The sequence below is a fragment of the Octopus sinensis genome, unplaced genomic scaffold (assembly GCF_006345805.1).
Source record: "Octopus sinensis unplaced genomic scaffold, ASM634580v1 Contig09189, whole genome shotgun sequence".
Classification (NCBI taxonomy): Eukaryota; Metazoa; Mollusca; class Cephalopoda; order Octopoda; family Octopodidae; genus Octopus; species Octopus sinensis.
This window is the reverse complement of record NW_021831675.1, coordinates 6,469-24,909: the sequence shown is the minus strand read 5'-3', so window position 1 is coordinate 24,909 and position 18,441 is coordinate 6,469. Positions and strand designations below refer to the sequence as shown.

The 18,441-nt window shown below is 40.6% G+C and overlaps 3 protein-coding genes across 3 annotated transcripts; all 3 read right to left on the bottom strand.

The window, feature by feature from the left end:
* Positions 1 to 2,700: 2,700 nt before the first annotated feature.
* Positions 2,701 to 5,637, bottom strand: LOC115228025. The gene has a single exon (XM_029798697.1). It carries the CDS (start codon positions 5,635 to 5,637, stop codon positions 2,701 to 2,703), a length of 2,937 nt encoding a protein of 978 aa, XP_029654557.1.
* A 4,598-nt stretch (positions 5,638 to 10,235) lies between these two features.
* LOC115228024 (craniofacial development protein 2-like) lies at positions 10,236 to 11,276 on the bottom strand. Its single transcript, XM_029798696.1, has one exon. The coding sequence runs from the start codon at positions 11,274 to 11,276 to the stop codon at positions 10,236 to 10,238; it is 1,041 nt and encodes a 346-aa protein (XP_029654556.1).
* A 2,894-nt stretch (positions 11,277 to 14,170) lies between these two features.
* LOC115228023 lies at positions 14,171 to 14,980 on the bottom strand. The gene has a single exon (XM_029798694.1). The coding sequence runs from the start codon at positions 14,978 to 14,980 to the stop codon at positions 14,171 to 14,173; it is 810 nt and encodes a 269-aa protein (XP_029654554.1).
* Between the last annotated feature and the right edge of the window lie 3,461 nt (positions 14,981 to 18,441).

The window sequence follows — 18,441 nt, the reverse complement described above, 5'->3', positions numbered from 1 at the left end:
TCGACATCTGATTCCTCCATACATTTGAACATCACCGAGTGTAGTGATTTACTGTTAATTCGGTTAAGCAAGAGTTTCCTTTGTGCGTCCTTCAGTAACTCAATGGTCAGATTTTCCCTGCCGACAGCTGCATATTTGGAGACAAGAAATTCTGCGATTGTGGCTAAGTGCCATTTTTTTCCATTTATTACTCGCAGAATACCCGACCTCCGCAGACAGGTAGTCGACTGTTTTTCCAAACTTTTAAGAAACTGGAAGAGCATTAATTCGCTTTTGAAAGTCCTCTTCCAAGGGTCTTGCGGTCCAAATACAACCTCTCCTTATTTGCAGGCTGGAGGTGTAACTTGAGAGTCGTAAGTAATCGGCGTATTTGTTGGTCAATCTCATCAAATTCGTAAGGTTCAATATTGATTAGCCCAATATAATAATTATATAGGGATAATGCATATTCATCGATTCCACGAAACAAATTTACAGCATTCAGGTTTGTTTTTGACAACATAGTTATCCTCTTCTTGACATTCTTCAATATAGAGTCCATAACTTTATTCTTGAGAACATTACTTCCGCCATCTTCAAGTACACCCAAGTAGCGATATCCGTTGATTCCATCGACAGTCTTACAGCATGATAAAGATTCCACATTAGATGCTGATTTTTCGGAATTCATCTCTAGGCCGACACTTTCAAAAAATCCATTAACAGCCTCCATCATTTTGACTAACACATCTTCTTTGAGGGCAACTATTTTCAGATCGTCAATAAAGAAGAAATGATTGGTGGAGTATGTCAACATATTGGGATCTTCCCGACTAATTTCGAGTTTGGGAAACATGGAGTTAAGCATCCTGCTTAGGGGATCCATCGCCATAACGAATAGCAGCGGGGACAATGAATCTCCTTGGAGTATTCCCCGGCTTAACTTTACTTTCCCAATTCTTTTCCCATCGATATGTAAGTTTACTGTCCACTTCTTGACTATGTTCTTTACAAAGTTGACAATCCAATGTGGTATTCCAGAGCAATCCAATACGTGGAACAAGAACTCGTGATCAACTGAGTCAAATGCCTTCTTCACATCGACCCAAGCAGAATAGAGGCCATTTCCATACTCCTTATTTAAGCATTGGTTAATAAGGGCTTGCTCTTTGGCGCCTTGACATTGCTTCCTCGTCCCAAGCTGATTATCTGAGATTAAGCCAAATGCCTCGATGAAATCGGCCAGTTTGGCATTAACACATTTGGTGACAAGTTTATACAAAGTTGGCATACACGTTATAGGGCGTAAGTCCTTCGGGGTCTCACACTCACTTTTTTTAGGGATCAAGTAAGTTACGCCAGTGTAAAACCAGCTATCAGGCGTGTACTCTCCATTAATTATTCGGACTATCTCTTTACACAGAAACCCATGCAAAGAATCCATCTTCTTTAAGAAAAAGTTATACGTTCCGTCGCATCCGCATGCCTTCCAGTCAGGTGCATATTTGAGCATATCCATAATAAAATCACTTGTGAATTGAGGTCGCATGGTTTCACCGCCAGTACACCTCACACCCACAAAATCATAAACTACGGGCCCCATATTTTTCTTGCTCCAGACATCTTCCCAAAATGATAAGCACTCACCATCACCAAACCCATACAGGGTGGCTTCGTTGCTCGAAGATAAGTTTCGATAAAATCTTCTGCGGTCTTTCCGGAAATTTTTCCTCGAGGAATGGATAGATATCTGTTTCTTTTTGATTCTAATTAGATCATTCAATAGAGTCTCAATTCTGGTTAGCTCCCCCTTCTTAGACTTCTTATATCCGTAGCGGCAGAGAACATCCATTGCCTTTTGCTTTTCTGCCTGAGGCAAGGTTTGTTTGGAGAAGGAACGAACTGTGTCAATTTCATCTGCCAATTTAGAGATTTTTCTTTCCGTGTTTTCCAACCATGTGCTCTGTGGTCTGGCTCTCGTAGTTAAGGCCAAATAAGCACACTGTGCAGCATATAGAATATCGGTAATTTGATTAATATCTTGGGGCGGATCATCTTTTGTAATATGATAAATTGCAGAATTTAATCCAGCCAGGATATCAGTTTTTACCATCCTTCGATGCACCTTTGGAGTTGGCTTTCGAGAGTCTCTCTGAATAGACTGAACTTTCCCAATTGGAATTTGAGTTCCTCTAGGCAATTTCTGAAACTGGAAATTTCTACGTCCACATCATCTTGCACTCTGGAAGAGTCGCATCTCCCTTGCACATTGTTATTCCGTCTAGCCATGCTCTTTAGTTGGCATAAACTAGAGCACTTTGCCGAGTACTTCTCATTGAACTTCTCCAGGACAAGGTTCCAACCACCTCTTGGCATCCTTCCAAGTCTTTGCTTCGCGGCAAGGGCAATCTGAGACACCCATTCGCCTTCAGAGACACCATTGACATTTCCGATGATCGCAGAAAGAGAATGCAAGTTAATTTTGGCAGCATCACCAACAAGATCTTCTTTAACACCATTAGCTCTTGTGGCATTGTGAGGTCCCATAGGCGACGGTCCTGTCTTTTTTAAGTTCTTTTTATTTGCAGGAAGGCCCGTAGGTTTCGTTTTCCTTAACTGCTTGGAAACGTACATGCACACACCACAACAACTCACACAATGCATATATGAATCTACAAATTAATTTTAACTAAAAAAATCCATGTTAAAGTAATTAATTAATTAGCTTAATCTTCTCTTTTTGGGCCCATAATCCAGTGACCGTATGGGTGTGTTCTCGTCGAAGCACACTCCACATTCTGAGGCTGCCCTTGGTTGACATTCCGTTTCAGCTTTCTCCTCACTAGGTATCGATATACCATGCCTCTCTTCAGCCTGCATGCTCTCCAATGTCTTCCTCAGAACCACTGTCTGAATATATGCTCTCACTCTTTCTTCCAGCTTGAGGACATCAAGATGACCCTTGAAAAATCTTGAGACAATTCCATCCCAGGTCATTATAACAGGGATTATTACTTTTACTTTTGCGTGATGAATTGCTTCAAGTTCATTTGCCAATAAGTCATATTTGTGGAACTTCTCAACTTCGACCTGCTTTAGGCAATTTTGCGAAGTAACCCCCACTTCGATAAGGGTGATTGTATTCCTCACTTTGTCATGGACAAATATATCAGGTTTGTTATTCGCCACAGCTGTATCCGTACTAATCGTAGTATCCACACGAATCTCCACAAATTCATTGCTAACAACAGATTGAACTGAGTGTGTCTTTAGTCTCTTAGTTTTTCTTATTCCATATTTACGACAGAGATGTAAGTGAATACATCTGACTACTTCGTTATGCCGTCTAAGATATGAGCTATTCAGCATTCTCCCGCACATAGTTGCAAGGTGATCAACTGTTTTTCTTGCCGAGTTACAATGCGTGCACTTATTTTCTCCATTATCAAAAAACATGTTGCGGTCCTGAAGTAGACACAGTCTCCCTTCAGTCATGGGGGAATGATTTCCATTAACCAACCATCCAGAAGATTCACAAACATTTACTTCCGTGTCTTTTAGACATTTAAATAAGATAGAGTGAATCTGCTTCTTTTCAATTTCTTTAAGCAGATATTCATGCTGTATTTTCATCAATGTCGACATTGTCAAATCCTTTGCAATCTCAATGTTGTACTTTCTGGAAATGAATTCTACGATAGTGGCCATGTGGGTTTTCTTTGAATTAATGACCCGTAGAATTCCTTCTCTTCTCAGGCAGTAATTTGTCTTATGTTCTAAGTCATTATAAAATTGGAGAAGCATCCGTTCAGCTTTATTACTGACAGACTCCAGGCCTCTTCCAAATTTATTTCTTGGTAGATACAATCTTTCTTTGTTTGTGTGTTGGAAATGTATACGTCTGTCCATAAGAATTCGGCGAATATTCTTATCAATCTGCTCAAATTCTCCAGGCTCCACATCAGTCAATCCAATGTAATAGTTATAAAGTGAGAGTGCATATTCATTTATCCCTTTAAACAGGTTAACTGAGTTTAAATCAGTTTTTGTCAAATTTTCAATACTCGTAGATACTTCTTTATTGATTTTATTCATAATTTCTTCTTTAAGGACATTACTGTTCTTATCCTCAAGGACTCCCAAATATTGATATCCATCCAATCCATCAAGGAACCGGGCTTTGCCAGATAATAACTTCACATTTGTTGCGGATTTCTCAAAATTTCTCTCCAGCCCAGCTGCATCAAAAAACAAATCCACTTCTTCCATCATCATAACCATAGAATCACTATGGTGAGAGAACAGTTTTATATCATCAATAAAGAGGAGGTGATTATTTGCATAAGTGGGTTCCCCATTTCCTGGAGTCCCCATCGTTATTTTCGGAAACTTTCCATTCAGCAATCGACTTAGAGGGTCCATTAACAAACCAAAGATCTGCGGTGAAAGAGAATCTCCCTGTAGAATTCCTCGCTTTATTTTAATTTCTCCCAGAGTATTATTGTTTAAGTTAAGCCTTATCTTCCATTTTGTGATAAGATTATTAATAAATCTAATAATCCAGAAGGGGAGACCAGAATTTTGCAATACTTGGCCCAAAAATTCATGATCGACCGAATCAAAGGCTTTTTTAACATCAATCCACGTAGAACATAAATTGTTTCCATTTTTTTGATTTAAACATTGAATGACAATAGCTTGTTCTTTTGCCCCTTGACACATTCTCCTTGTTCCCAGCTGATTTTCAGTTATTAAATCATATGAATCAACATATTCTGACAATTTCCTGTTCACACATTTTGTCAATAATTTATATAGATTCAGCATGCACGTGATCAGCCTTAAATCCTTTGGGGAATTACATACATCCACTTTTGGAATGAGATAGGTCACCCCAGTGTAAAACCACTCCTCAGGTAAATATTCATCATTAATAATCTTTTGAATTTCGGCACAAGGGTGTTCATGGATTGAAGTAAAGTTTTTGATAAAAAAGTTGTACACTCCATCACAACCAGACGCTTTCCAATTTGGAAGCATCTTGATAGTATCAATAATTGCCTCTTCCGTAAAATTAGCATAAGAATTCTCAGATCCAGTTACTTTTTTGCTACCCAGAAAATTCTTCTCCCTTCGCTCAACCTTATCCAAAATACTAGTCCAAAAAGAAAGGCACTCATCTTCGTCGAAATTAATCATCCCCTTCTTGTTATCTCCACTAATATTTCTATAGAATCGCCTTCTATTAAGTTCGAAACACCAATTTGCCTTTCTAAATCCTTTTCTCGATTCATAAATTCTCAACTTTTTCTCAATAATCTTGATTTGGTCACACACAACGGAAATAACTCTTTCGAATTCTCCCTTCTTTGACTTCTTAAACCCATAAGCACAAAAGGTATTGCGTGTATCTTCGTCAAACTGATTCTTCCCTTTCATTTGACTAGCCATTCGAATTTGCTCAAGTTGCTCTTTAAGTTTGGTAAGTTTGCCTTTCATGTTGTCTTCCCAATTACTTTTAATACTATCCCTCTTGGTAAGGTTCTCATAAGTGCACTGTCCTGCATATATGATGTCCGTGATAACATTAATATCCACAATAGGCAACGAATCAATGTACTCCCTTATTGCTGCATTAATACCATTTAAAATTTCCATTTTAAGCAACTGCCTTGGAATTTTCCTAGTAGGGATACAAACGTTCCTTCCCATTGTAATTACTTTCCCAATTTGGCAACAAACTCCTCAAAGCATTTTTTAAAATTTGCATGGCGTAATTATTATAATCACATTTCAGCCAATTTTGCTAATCATGGCCCACCAATGGTCCAAAGTGGAAGACATCGAAAGAACATTCGAGAACATTCTAGATAAGTCTTCAGCGAAACTTTGTACCCTAACTGGAGGAATGAGCGACATGGAGAGCCAAGTCCAGTTTTAATTAATTATGGCAGCTGGAAGTCCTCCGAGGATGCGATATTCTGATTTGTACAGTCCCCTCCTTATTTCGCCGATTGAAAGACAAATCAACCAATTTGGCCCGCTTTGCTTACTTGGTTGTAAAGGAGGCCGACCTCCTGTTGTCCACGTGGACTGACGACATGGCCATGCTCATTTATTTGATTGGAGACTCGATGGTTCAAAAAATAGTGGTCTCCTCTCGCTGGAACTTCCATATATCACAATTCAAAGACTTTTGTCTCCCTTCTGCCCGAGTTGTAATCGATTCCGCGGTGGAGTACTCCGTGATGAAGTCCTTGAGTCATGTAGTGTCAGTCATCCCACTGTAGACTGTCCAAGTGACCCAGGACGACAGAGTTTCCCAACTGAGTTGCCTCTCCCGTACTCTCCGGTCACTCTGCCACCACAGAACTCCTCTTGTCCTCGTATTTGTGAATAACATCTTCGATGATCTGAAATTTGTGGCGAATGTAGAGTTGGGGGTAATTTTTAAAGACATTGAGGCAGTTGGAGATTAATGTGCATGTATTATCTCCCCGGAGTGACCTCCCCTCTCACAACCCAGCCTCCCCGACCATACTGAGTGTCTTTGTCTGTAATATATAGTCAGTAATGGACGATGTCACTGCAAATGGGTTAGTCGGGCAGATCAGTGCTACTGATATTGTGCATTACGGTTGTACTGACTTTGCCCACTATGAGACTCGGTTTGGATTTATCAGTGCTCGGCTGGGAGTGTCGAAGGTAGTTTGGGCAATTATGGGTAGACTGTCTCGTCTCATGTTCTAATACACAACTCTCACTCTGGTTTGTATGCCCTTTGCAATTTCTTTGTGAACTTGATGAGTCGTGCCCAGTTACCGATTCCTGACCCCCTCAGTAGTTTGGCTTTCAACAAGAAAGGAAGAACTGCTTGTAGGACATTTCTACAGTTTGGATTTTGCCGGTTGAATCGACTTAAGTATTTCTTAGTTTGGGATTTCAATGTCCGGACAGTCATGGGGGCTCCCATTTTTTTGATTATTTCGATGACCCTGAGTGCGATGGTCTCCCGTCGTCGGGGGATATTCGAATGTTGGTGCTTTTCGTGGTCGATGCATCCCATTTCCGCTGTCGGATCATTTCCCACTCCGATTCCGGATCGTGCACAAAAACGTATGAGAAACAATCCAAGCAACTCAACATTGACATTCTTAAATACTTTTCTAACCAGCAACAGCAGATCAGGCCAGAACACTTTCAAGTGGGTGATCGAGTGGCTGTTTTGAGGAGAGAGACATTCAAACGGCACACTCTTTTCAATATTCCCTAGTGCTGTGATAGACGAGTGTCGAGACAATGACTTGGTCGTGACACTGCTGGACGAAGGGTCTTCTCACATAACTCAGAGGGAGAACATTTTTGTCCTACCGTCTGTCCTGTCCTCAATTCGGCCACAGGTAGTGTCTGAGTGAGTGGAGTCAGGCCGTGGATGTGTATTTGAGTGGGATTGTTCCGTGCGATATGAATTCAGAGTGGAATACCCAAGTGAACAGTCACGTGGAACAATTAGTCCAAGGAGAACAAGTCGTGGCCCACATTGAGTTGAGGTGACCACTCGTTGTAGACAGTAGAGCGGGGAATACCTTTTGGGTTAACACTCTCATCAAGTGTTGTAAACTATCCATTTTGGATGTGCCTGTCATGGACTTTGATTTGTTAAACCACTTGATTGTACAGAAAATGGGACAACCCAATAAAGATGTATGCTTGGTTATTCATTATAGCACATACACACACTCACTGAACGACTCTACGGACACTCCATGTCCAGGTTATCCCCCGTTGCCATTGACTAGATCGGAAATTGGGAGGGAGTCGTTCGAAGGAACTATTTCGGTGGAGATTAGTCATGTTGAGAGTCCGTCATTGTTTTATGTGCATAAATGCGACTCGTTGGGGTTGTTCAGAGAAATGAATGGAGATTTATACAGTCAGTACTCCAAGTTTAAGCACTGTATCCACCCGAAGGAGGGGGATTACGTGATCACAATATTTCCGGAAAACAACGCAAGAAAAGATTATTGGTAAGTCTGTGATCTGATGGCAGTTTCCGACGTGGAATTGTGAAGGAGGTGGTCGGGGAATCACGATGTGAGGTCACGTGGGTAGATACGGGGGAGACTCCCACTGTAGTAGTGTCGGACATGTATATGATGCCCTCGGAATACTGCCGATTCAATGCCTTTGCTCACTATTGCTGTCTCCTCCAAGGGGGACAGTGGTCTGCTCGGGCGAAGGAGGCATTCCAACGGTTGGTGGCGAGACCTGGGGACTATTCCGTGGAGTGTGGTGATGAAGGAGTGGTGAGACTGTTCTACCACTGTCCATTTCCTATCGACATATTGGAGGAGATGAAATTGATGGGATATTCACCAGATGGAGTAGATGTGGATGTAGTGTTGGGATATATTCTGTTTAGAGGACTGAAGAGATATGTATTGAGATGAAGGATGTGTTAAGACTAGTCAGTCCTGGAGGATTGGCAATATGGATTGCGGAGTCACTTCGCTTCATGGTTGAGTACTGGGGGACTGACGAAGAACTGTGGAATCTCTTGCTGGATTGTTTGAGAAGTCAAGTCATTGACGAGTCTTTTCTTTTTGAGTCCCGTCTAGTTTACATTCTCGAATTGGAATTGCAGGTTTTGTTGTTTGATTATTGTAGGGCTACGACAACATATCCTACTACCCCGACGGACTACTGGATGTCTGGGGTTATTTGGTAGACTATGAGAGGTTTGATGTTGTGGGGTGATTGTTAGTTTTTGTGTGCAGGCCATCTATTTGGAGGCCCACTGTGTATTTATTCAACACTTGATGTATGTGGCCAATGAAGAAAGTCTGTTTTGTGTACGACTTAGTTGACGATTGTAGTGGACTAACCGTGTTTTAGAGATATTGACTGGACTCCTCAAATATGTTTCCATTCCTCTGCAGGCAAATGACGAGAACATTGTGTCCTCGTCACTCACAAGTCTTCTGACACGAGATGCACTGACTGATCCTCAAGTTGTTCTCCCAATTCTTAAATGCTTCACTGTCACCCTCAGATATAAACCGTTAAATTGTTTTTACATTTCAGAGCTGCATTTCGTTTTGAATGCGAAGTGATGGCCATGTGTGGTATTTGTTATTTGTTGAGGGAGAGTGAAGACATTCAGGTAGTCCTCTCTTTCTTTACATCGCAGGTTTTGGAAGAGATACTCAATCTTTTTCAAGTCCTTATTCCTAATATGTCTAATCCATCCTGCCTCATCAAATATAAAATTGTGGAAAATTTGAAAAGGTTGTTTTTTCTTCTAATTATAGGCTATCATCATTTCCTGCCCCACTATCTACGACGAGTGAATCACTGCTGGGATTATTCTGCAAACAAGAGGATGAGTCAGTCATACATGCAGTAGAGGCGGCTATCGAGCATGTGCCAGAGTTTTTCCTAGAAATGTGTAGTCATATTGTTACTTTCAAGTTTCCCCGTTGAGTTTGCTACCTCAATGAAAGAGTTTTGGAGGAGGGTTAATATGGAGGGAAATGGAAAATGGTAAGATATTTATTAATCCCAGGCTACAACCCATGGTCACGTGGGCGGAGACAGACTTCAAATTGTTTTTCGCAGTCCGTTTAATCAATGTTAAGGACGAGGGAGTGGTGGTAGTTGAGGACAGCCAATTATTGTTTCGGTATTGATACAAGTCGTAATTTGTAGAGGAAAGTCTGAGGGAGGGTTGTATGCGTTCTTTCTGCCATTGAAGGGTTCGGTGGTGTCCTCTTCTCGATACAGAATCTGTGTGAATGAAGTGCAGATTGTGTTGAGGAAGAAAGTGGCAGGGCGCTGGAAGTGTGTGTCCACTCGTAGTCGAGTATGTGCTCTTGTAATGTCCAGTTGAACTGGTTGGCTGTGGATCCCAAGAGGTTTGTGGATTCGGAATCAGAAGATGACGATTCTGACTTGGAAGATAACTATTTCTTCAGCAAACGTTTGCTTTGTCCCCTTATTTGTAGCCCACATTACCCATCTGGATAGTAGTGTGGACGAATTGAGTGAGCCTGAGGATGTTTACAGTGTTGCGTCCTCCTTGTAATTATTAAAATTTTCTTTTCTTAAACATACCTGTTTTTATCTCATTTTTTCCAAAGGCTAAAAAATTAAACAAAGTTTTTTACATAATAAAACATTTAAAAATAATCCAAAGAAAATTTTATTTTAAAAAAATTTTGACATTTTAAACAAACAGTCACAAAATCAAATGCTAATTAGTCTTGGGTTTGAGTGGTTCTGAATGCAGTCGTCCAATGGTTTCCGTTGCAGCTTTGTGAATAAGTTTTTCTAATATATCCAAGCTTTTGTTTGGGTCTTTTACCGTTTCTGTTATTTAGGTTTTCGATGATTGCCTGGGAGTATTTTTCCTTGGTAACATCTGATGTAATCAGTTTTTCCACTGAGTATCTAATTCGGTTTGATTCATTTTCTTTTGAAAGAGGCGATCCAAAAATTCTTTTCAGTCTCAATCGTGCCACAATGGCTTTGTGATCGCTCAGTGTAAGTGCCCCGCCATATGACCTGGCATCCAGCAATCGATGTTTTTCTTCTTGTCTACAGATGATATAATCGATTTGATTATAGATGTTGACGTACTCCCCATTTTTGTTTCTTCTAGTCCCGGTCCACGTGGTTTTATGACGTGCCGCATGAGGAAAGACCGTATTGCATAGCAGTAGCTTGAATATGCTGCAGAAGTTCACAAGCATTTCACCTGGTGCATTTCTTATCCCCCGTCCATGTCTGCCCATGAACACTTCTTCACCACGGCCTTTGCCTGCCTTAGCATTCCAATCACCGGCAATTAGTATAAGGAAGGATGTTTTTATACTCGTGTAGGTCTTTGATAGCATGTGATAGAAAGAGTCTAGTTCATCCATGTTCTTCTTCAGTCTTCCACTTTGTGGGGCGTAGACATTTATAATGCTGATTATTCGATCCGTGTTGGTCAAAGTTTTTTGTCTCAGTTGTAGTACACATATGCGGTCGTTCACACGGTAGTATTTGTGAATTGAATTCCAAAAGGTCTTATGAATGCCAAACCCCTGCCCATAATGACGTGATTCTGATGGAAGGAGAATGATTCGATACTCGTTGTGTATCTCATCTAGCCCGCCTTTGACCTTCGTTTCTTGAAAGCATCCGATAGTTGCACCATATGCATTCAGATCCCGGCATAGGATTTTTCGCTTGGATAGGTCAGATAGTCCTCTGACATTGAATGATAGCAAAGTAAAATCTCTTTGTAGCCTCATATGTGATTAAGACTTTGTGCAATAGAGTTGCGTCACTAACTCAACCATTGAATCCAAATGTTGCCGAAATGGCAACAAAACAAAAAGCCATCCAACTGAAAATTGAAAAAACCAACGACAAGGAGGCAAAGGAAAAACTCAAAAGAGAACGTAGGAAAATATCGAGAACAATCAAGAAGGAAAATCTTAAATACGTGAAAGCTTTATTAAACTCTCGAATATCAGAAGTTGAAGACTTAAAGGATGGTGCGCAAATGTACGCAGCCATCAGACTACTACGCCGACGACAACAGAAAACAAAACTGGTTGTGCACGATGAACATGGGAAAACAATTGGAAACCCAATCGAAATGGTAAATACAATCGCCGACCACTTCGAAATACTATTCAATGGCAGGGCCGATGCTCTCGATGAGGGTGAAGAACGTTATCTAAACAACAAAATAACACACCTTGAAGTTTTGAAGGCTATAAAAAAATTAAAAAACAACCGTGCGGCGGGTCCAGACAACATCAACGGTGAATTGATAAAGTACTCCCCAATGGAGATCTCAACTATAATCACAAATCTCCTGAACGAGATGTTCCATGGAAATACCATACCGCCTATTGGGAAAGGAACGCTAATTCCTCTCCAAAAACCCAACAAGCCGCAAGGTCCTCTTAACAACATTCGCCCAATCATACTCTTGAACACAATAAGGAAAATCTTCTCGCTCGTAACACTGGAACGTATTAAGGACCCTGTTAATGAATATCTGTCGGCTAGCCAAAGTGGATTCAGGCCTGGGCGATCAACTGCAGATGTAGTATGGGGACATAGATGGATCTGTGCCATATCTCAGAAATTTAAAATGGCGACCACAATATTGGGCATTGATATGAGCAGGGCATTTGATACAATCCGCAGAGACAAGCTAATGGAGATCCTCAAAACTATTCTTGACAATGACTCGATCAGAATGGTTCGAGCACTACTTATAGACACCGAGTTAACGGTGAAGATCGGACCCGTACAATCAAGATCTTTCAAAACAAGCATTGGAACGCCCCAAGGTGATTCAATATCACCTGTACTATTCATTGTCTATCTTGAAGCGGCACTAAGAGATCTGAGAAAACTAGTGAAGACTACTTCAATAACTGAAGTGATATATGCCGACGATGTAGACTTTTTGTCTCATGATAAGTCGACACTCGAAGAACTGCTGAACATTGCTCCCCAGGCACTGGAAAAATGGTTCTTAAAAGTGAACATAGAAAAAACCGAATATGTAACAATCAACCGGGAGGCAAATAGAACAGACGAAAAATGGCGAAACTCGAAAAAAGTTGGAACTCTTTTAGGAGATAGTGAAGACATTATGAGGAGAAAGATGCTATCGACTGTTCACTTAACAAACTGCGGACCACTTGGCTACGAAACCGCGAGGTTGGAACGGCCTTACGTGCCAAATTATACAATGCTTTTATTAAACCCATACTTTTGTACAACGGAGGAACATGGGGAATATCTGAGTCTGAATCAAAATCTCTTGATGCATTCCATAGAAGACAGTTAAGAATTCTTATTGGCATCAACTGGCCAAAGAAAATCAAGAACTCCACCCTATACAATATCTGCAACAGCAGACCCGTCAGTGTGGACATTACCGAAGCACGTTGGCGCCTATTGGGCCACATTCTAAGACTCGACCAGGATGTCTATGCTAACTGGGCAATGGAATCATATTACGCAAAGGACGAAAGATCTGCGTCCCGAGGACGCCCACGAAATACATTACCTATTGTAATCTCAAAAGAACTACAACGCGTTAAAAGACAACTGAAAAATGGAGACGACCTAGATACTCTCAGGAGTATAGCATACAACCGCACATCATGGAAAATTATGACCGAAAAGATAGTCTCATATGTGGCACATGTGGGAACTTAATTAGTTTAAATTACATTATGTTCCTATGACAGTGCTAATAATAATAATAATTAGTCTTGGACAAATTACTTAATACTTTGTAAAGTTTTTTTTTTTTTTTTACAAAATCAACAAATTTATACAAACAAGACAAAAATTACAGATAGCTAAGTTAGTTAAAGGCCTCACGAGACACCCGACCAGCCGCGCGAATGGCGAAGACGTTCCCTCGGATCACAGCAATCGACAGACGTTCCAGGAGCCAAGAAAACTCTCTTGGATCGTGACTAGTCCTTGAAATCCGTCGACCGAGCGAGCGAAGGAAGCGGAGTGTCTTGGGACCGAAGATCCCGGAGGACTCCACGGCAATTGGAGTAAAGAGCAGCGAGTTGGACAGGTGGCCGTACTTGAGAATCTTTCGCTCCTCGGCCTGCCTGGAAGCGTGCCCAGGATTGGCGGCGGACAGCGCGAGATTTCCCAGCGAGAACGTGTCCGAGCAGGTAGAATCCCAAATAAGGGATTTCCCCTGCTCGTAGGGGAAGGTGGACATGCCGTCAGGGCGTTTGCCATCCCCTCTATCCAATCCAACAGGTTCAAGGATAGACGGGATGCCTGCTGAGGCGAGGGCTCTCTGTACGACTGAGTTGAGTTCACTGTGACGGGGGGCACGACCGGCACTCCGCCGGCAAGCGAGGGGATGCAAACCGTACTCGTCAACAGTTCCCCCACAACGGCATTTGTGCGACTGGCAGATTTTCAGCCCGACACGGAGGGAGATTGCAATTCTTAGGCATTCCTTGTCCAACAGGTTCCCGATGGAAGGGAGAGGGAGAGCCTTTAACCAGACACCGCTGCTTTCACAGCGACCTGCACGGAGGCAAGCGACACGGTGTTGATTGGAGACAGGAAGCAGGCCTTCGAAGATTGCCTGACAAGAGATTTCGTCCCATTGGCGCTGTACAGATTGAGAGTTGGGCAGCTACGAACCAAACCGAGCCTCCCACCGACCACGGGCTGCAGAGTAAACTTCAGACAATTTCCGTTCGGGGAGGTTTCTAAGAACGATGTCTGAGAGAGTACGAGAAGCGTGATGAGCGGATAGGAATGCCGGGAGGGCAAGATCGGAATAGGATCTCAAGCCAAGGCCACCCCAGCGCACAGGCAGGGATGCCTGAGTCCAGCCTGGATCGTCGAAAGCCAGATTGCAAAGAGAGCTCGTACCGAGCCTGAGGATATTGTCAAGGTCGGAAAGAAGGTCGCCTCTTTGAAAGCAGGGTGCACATCTTAGGGTGTAAAGGATCTTAGGGACGGAGAAGTGGTTTCGGAGGAGGAAAAAAGCCACATGAGGCTCGATGACTTTAAGCTTGTCGATCATTTTGGATAAGTGGGAAATTTTTCCAGCGAGTGAGCATTCGAGGGCAGAAGGCCCCATGGGGGCACCGAGAATCGTAAGATTTGATTTGTCCGTAATCCGGACGTCTGAGAGAATGCCTCGGCACGTGGAAATTGAAGCAGTGAAGTCACTCGGATTTAAGGCAATGTTCACGATTTCGGATTTATTGGCGTTTATAGATAGGCCGATGTCCGAGAGGGAAGGGAGGATAGAACGAAGGTCGTCGAAAACAGCGTCGGGGGGACCGCAAATGGTTGCGTCATCCAGATACCATATGTTAACTGGGGATCGAACAGAGTGAGCGATACTGTTAACGCCCAAGGCAAAAAGGACAGGACCCAGGGGATCTCCCTGTTGGACCCCGGTGGCCGAAGAGATGGGAACATCGTCGAACATGAGGATACTCGGAGAAGCGTATGAGAGATGTACAATGGGATAAGCGAACGGAACCAGTTCGCGACAGCACTCCAGCAGGTAAAGTATCCGTTATTCTCCAAAACTGCATTTAAGCGATTTTTATAATTGTTAACAAGCTTTTTACAAGTTTCAACAGGAATTTTATTCCATTCTTCAAAACAAAATGATTTTAATTCCGCGATATTTTTTGGATTATGCGCCCATACTTTGGCTTTTAATTCCTTCCAAAGGTTTTCACTCGGATTAAGATCTGGGGACTGACTTGGCCATTCAAGGGTATCAATCAAATGTTCTTCTAGCCATTTTTGAGTTTTTTTGGGGTGTGCTTTGGATCATTGTCTTTTGAAATGTCCAATTTCCTGCAATACCACATTTCTCAATTCACGAAAATAGATTTTTTTCCAAAATATCACAGTATTTAGAAGCATTCAATATTCCGTCAATCACATGAAGTTCTCCAATGCCCCAAGAAGAAAAACACCCCCATAGCATAATACTACCAACTCCATGTTTAACTGTTGATATGGTATTTTTTGGACGATATTCATCCTTCGATTTAAGCCACACGTAGCTTGTATAATTGTGTCCAAAAATTTCTATCTTTGTTTCATCCGACCAAATAAGATAGTCGTCGTCTTTAAGTAAAATTTTTTTGGCATATTTTATCCGTGCATGGACGTGTTTCTTAGTAAGCAGCGGAACTTTACGTGGACGACATTTATGGAACCCTTCTTTCCCTTCAGTCTATTATTTTTATAAATTGAGCAATTGTAAGTCTAGTGTAGCTTCCAACAGTAACAGTGCGACCCATGCTTGCTTTAAATTTTTTTTATTTTTTTCAATAAAAAAGAATTTTTTTAATTAATAAAGAGAATTTTCAAAAATTGTGGCAAATTTCAGAATTGGCAAATATCATTGAAAAGTAGAAAGAATCGATAAAAAATGGCGAATTTCAGAATTGGCAAATTTAAGAATTGCCAGATTCTAGAGAGTTTACTGTAAAATGTTATAGTCGGTATTAATTTATATATAACCAAATAAAACCAAATTAGTTTCGCCTTTGCAAGGTCATTGCTTAAGAAGTCGGCAATTGTGGTTGTGGTCCTTGTTGGTCAGAATATTAACAATCCACATTGGTCAAAAACAACTCAAATAGTCAGTATATTTGTCAACCTATCTTATCTTTTTCTTTCACTTTATTTCTCCATCTATCATTTCTTTTTCTTTCATTTTATTTGTCCTTCTATCTCTTCCATTTCTTTATTTCATTTCTTTCTGTCCATCTTTCTTTTCTATTTCTTTTTTATACCTTTCCATCTTTCTTTTCTATTTCTTTCTTACGATGGCTATTTGCTCTTCGTGCAAAACTAGCAACGATCGGAAGAAAGGTAGATACTGTTCTGGCTCCAACAGTTTCTTTCACCTTTCGTGTGTTCGACTTTCCAGGCGCGTTTCAGCTTCTCTCATAACCTGGAACTGCCCTGCTTGTCGTTCTTGCAGGCCGGTCCCGGCCAACAGTCCGCTGGAAATCCCTGCTGAAAGTCCATCTCCGTCAGCCGAAGATGCTTTAAGATTCATCTATTCTTCTCGCTGTAACCGCCAAATTCCGGCACGGATACCGAAGGCAGCGAGGATTCAAGCTGCTCTCTCTTTGTCCATTTTTGAAAAAGGAACATTTATTTGAGAAATATCATCTATTTGGAATGATCTCAAAATAGAATACGCAAAAGGTCTTATTGATAGCATGCCAGGCCGTATACATGTAATTAGAGCTAATGGAGGACATACTAGATACTAAATAAATTTGTTCAGTTTTTTGGGTTCTGAATTATCAATGAATAAAAAATCGTATAAATATAATGTCACAGGCATGGAAGGCCCCCAGGCTTAATGGGACCCTACCCTTATTAGATATTTCATACACTTAATAAATGAAATACCCAAAAGGGGAACACTTGCATACTTGCGTGGTGTCAAAATATTTCTAGATTAATAAAATTATAATCACATTAGTACTGCCTTAATTTCAGAAAAATAAATAGAATAATTATAAATCATATGATAAATATTTCAAATAAATGTCATTACAATGTACAAAGCCAATTAAATATAGTTAAAAACAAAATTATATTAAAATCCTTCAGAAACCTTTTTTTAATTTTATTTTTAAGGTAAAGTAACCAATGGTAAACCCATTTATAAAAATAAAATTGTCAATTTATAATGTACGAATTATGGAGATATTTCTGACATTTTCTTCGAAGATCTCTCAGTTGTTTCAGATTTTATAGAATTTCCACCACTTCGTAGATGTGGATGTTAACTAACCCTAACCATAACCCTAACCCTAACAATAAACCTAACCAAGACCCTAACCCTAACCATAACCCTAACCAAGACCCTAACCCTATATTTTAATTGTCGCATTGCATGTCATAATTTGATATCCTAATAATAAAATGGTATGGTGTGTGTCTGTCTGTCTGTCTGTGTGTGCACACCAACTTCAAATTGGCAATACGATGTCCTCGACTTACATGATGTGGTCCTTAAAACCTTCCCCCCAAAAAAATTAAAAAAAATTTTCTGCATTTTGGTTAAAATGAACAACTACGATGTCCTCGACTTACATGATGAGGTCCTTAAAACCTTCCCCCCAAAAAAAAAATAAAAAAAAATTTCTGCATTTTGGTTTAAAATGAACAACTACAATGTCCTCGACTTACATGATGTGGTCCTTAAAACCTTCCCCCAAAAAATTAAAAAAAAAATTTCTGCATTTTGGTTAAAATGAACAACTACGATGTCCTCGACTTACATGATGAGGTCCTTAAAACCTTCCCCCAAAAAAAATTAAAAAAAAAATTTCTGCATTTTGGTTAAAATGAACAACTACGATGTCCTCGACTTACATGATGTGGTCCTTAAAACCTTCCCCCCAAAAAAATTAAAAAAAAAATTTTCTGCATTTTGGTTAAAATGAACAACTACGATGTCCTCGACTTACATGATGAGGTCCTTAAAAACTTCCCCCCAAAAAATTAAAAAAAAATTTCTGCATTTTGGTTAAAATGAACAACTACGATGTCCTCGACTTACATGATGAGGTCCTTAAAACCTTCCCCCCAAAAAAATTAAAAAAAAAATTTCTGCATTTTGGTTAAAATGAACAACTACGATGTCCTCGACTTACATGATGTGGTCCTTAAAACCTTCCCCCCAAAAAAATTAAAAAAAAATTTTCTGCATTTTGGTTAAAATGAACAACTACGATGTCCTCGACTTACATGATGTGGTCCTTAAAACCTTCCCCCCAAAAAAATAAAAAAAAATTTTCTGCATTTTGGTTAAAATGAACAACTACGATGTCCTCGACTTACATGATGAGGTCCTTAAAACCTTCCCCCCAAAAAAATTAAAAAAAAATTTTCTGCATTTTG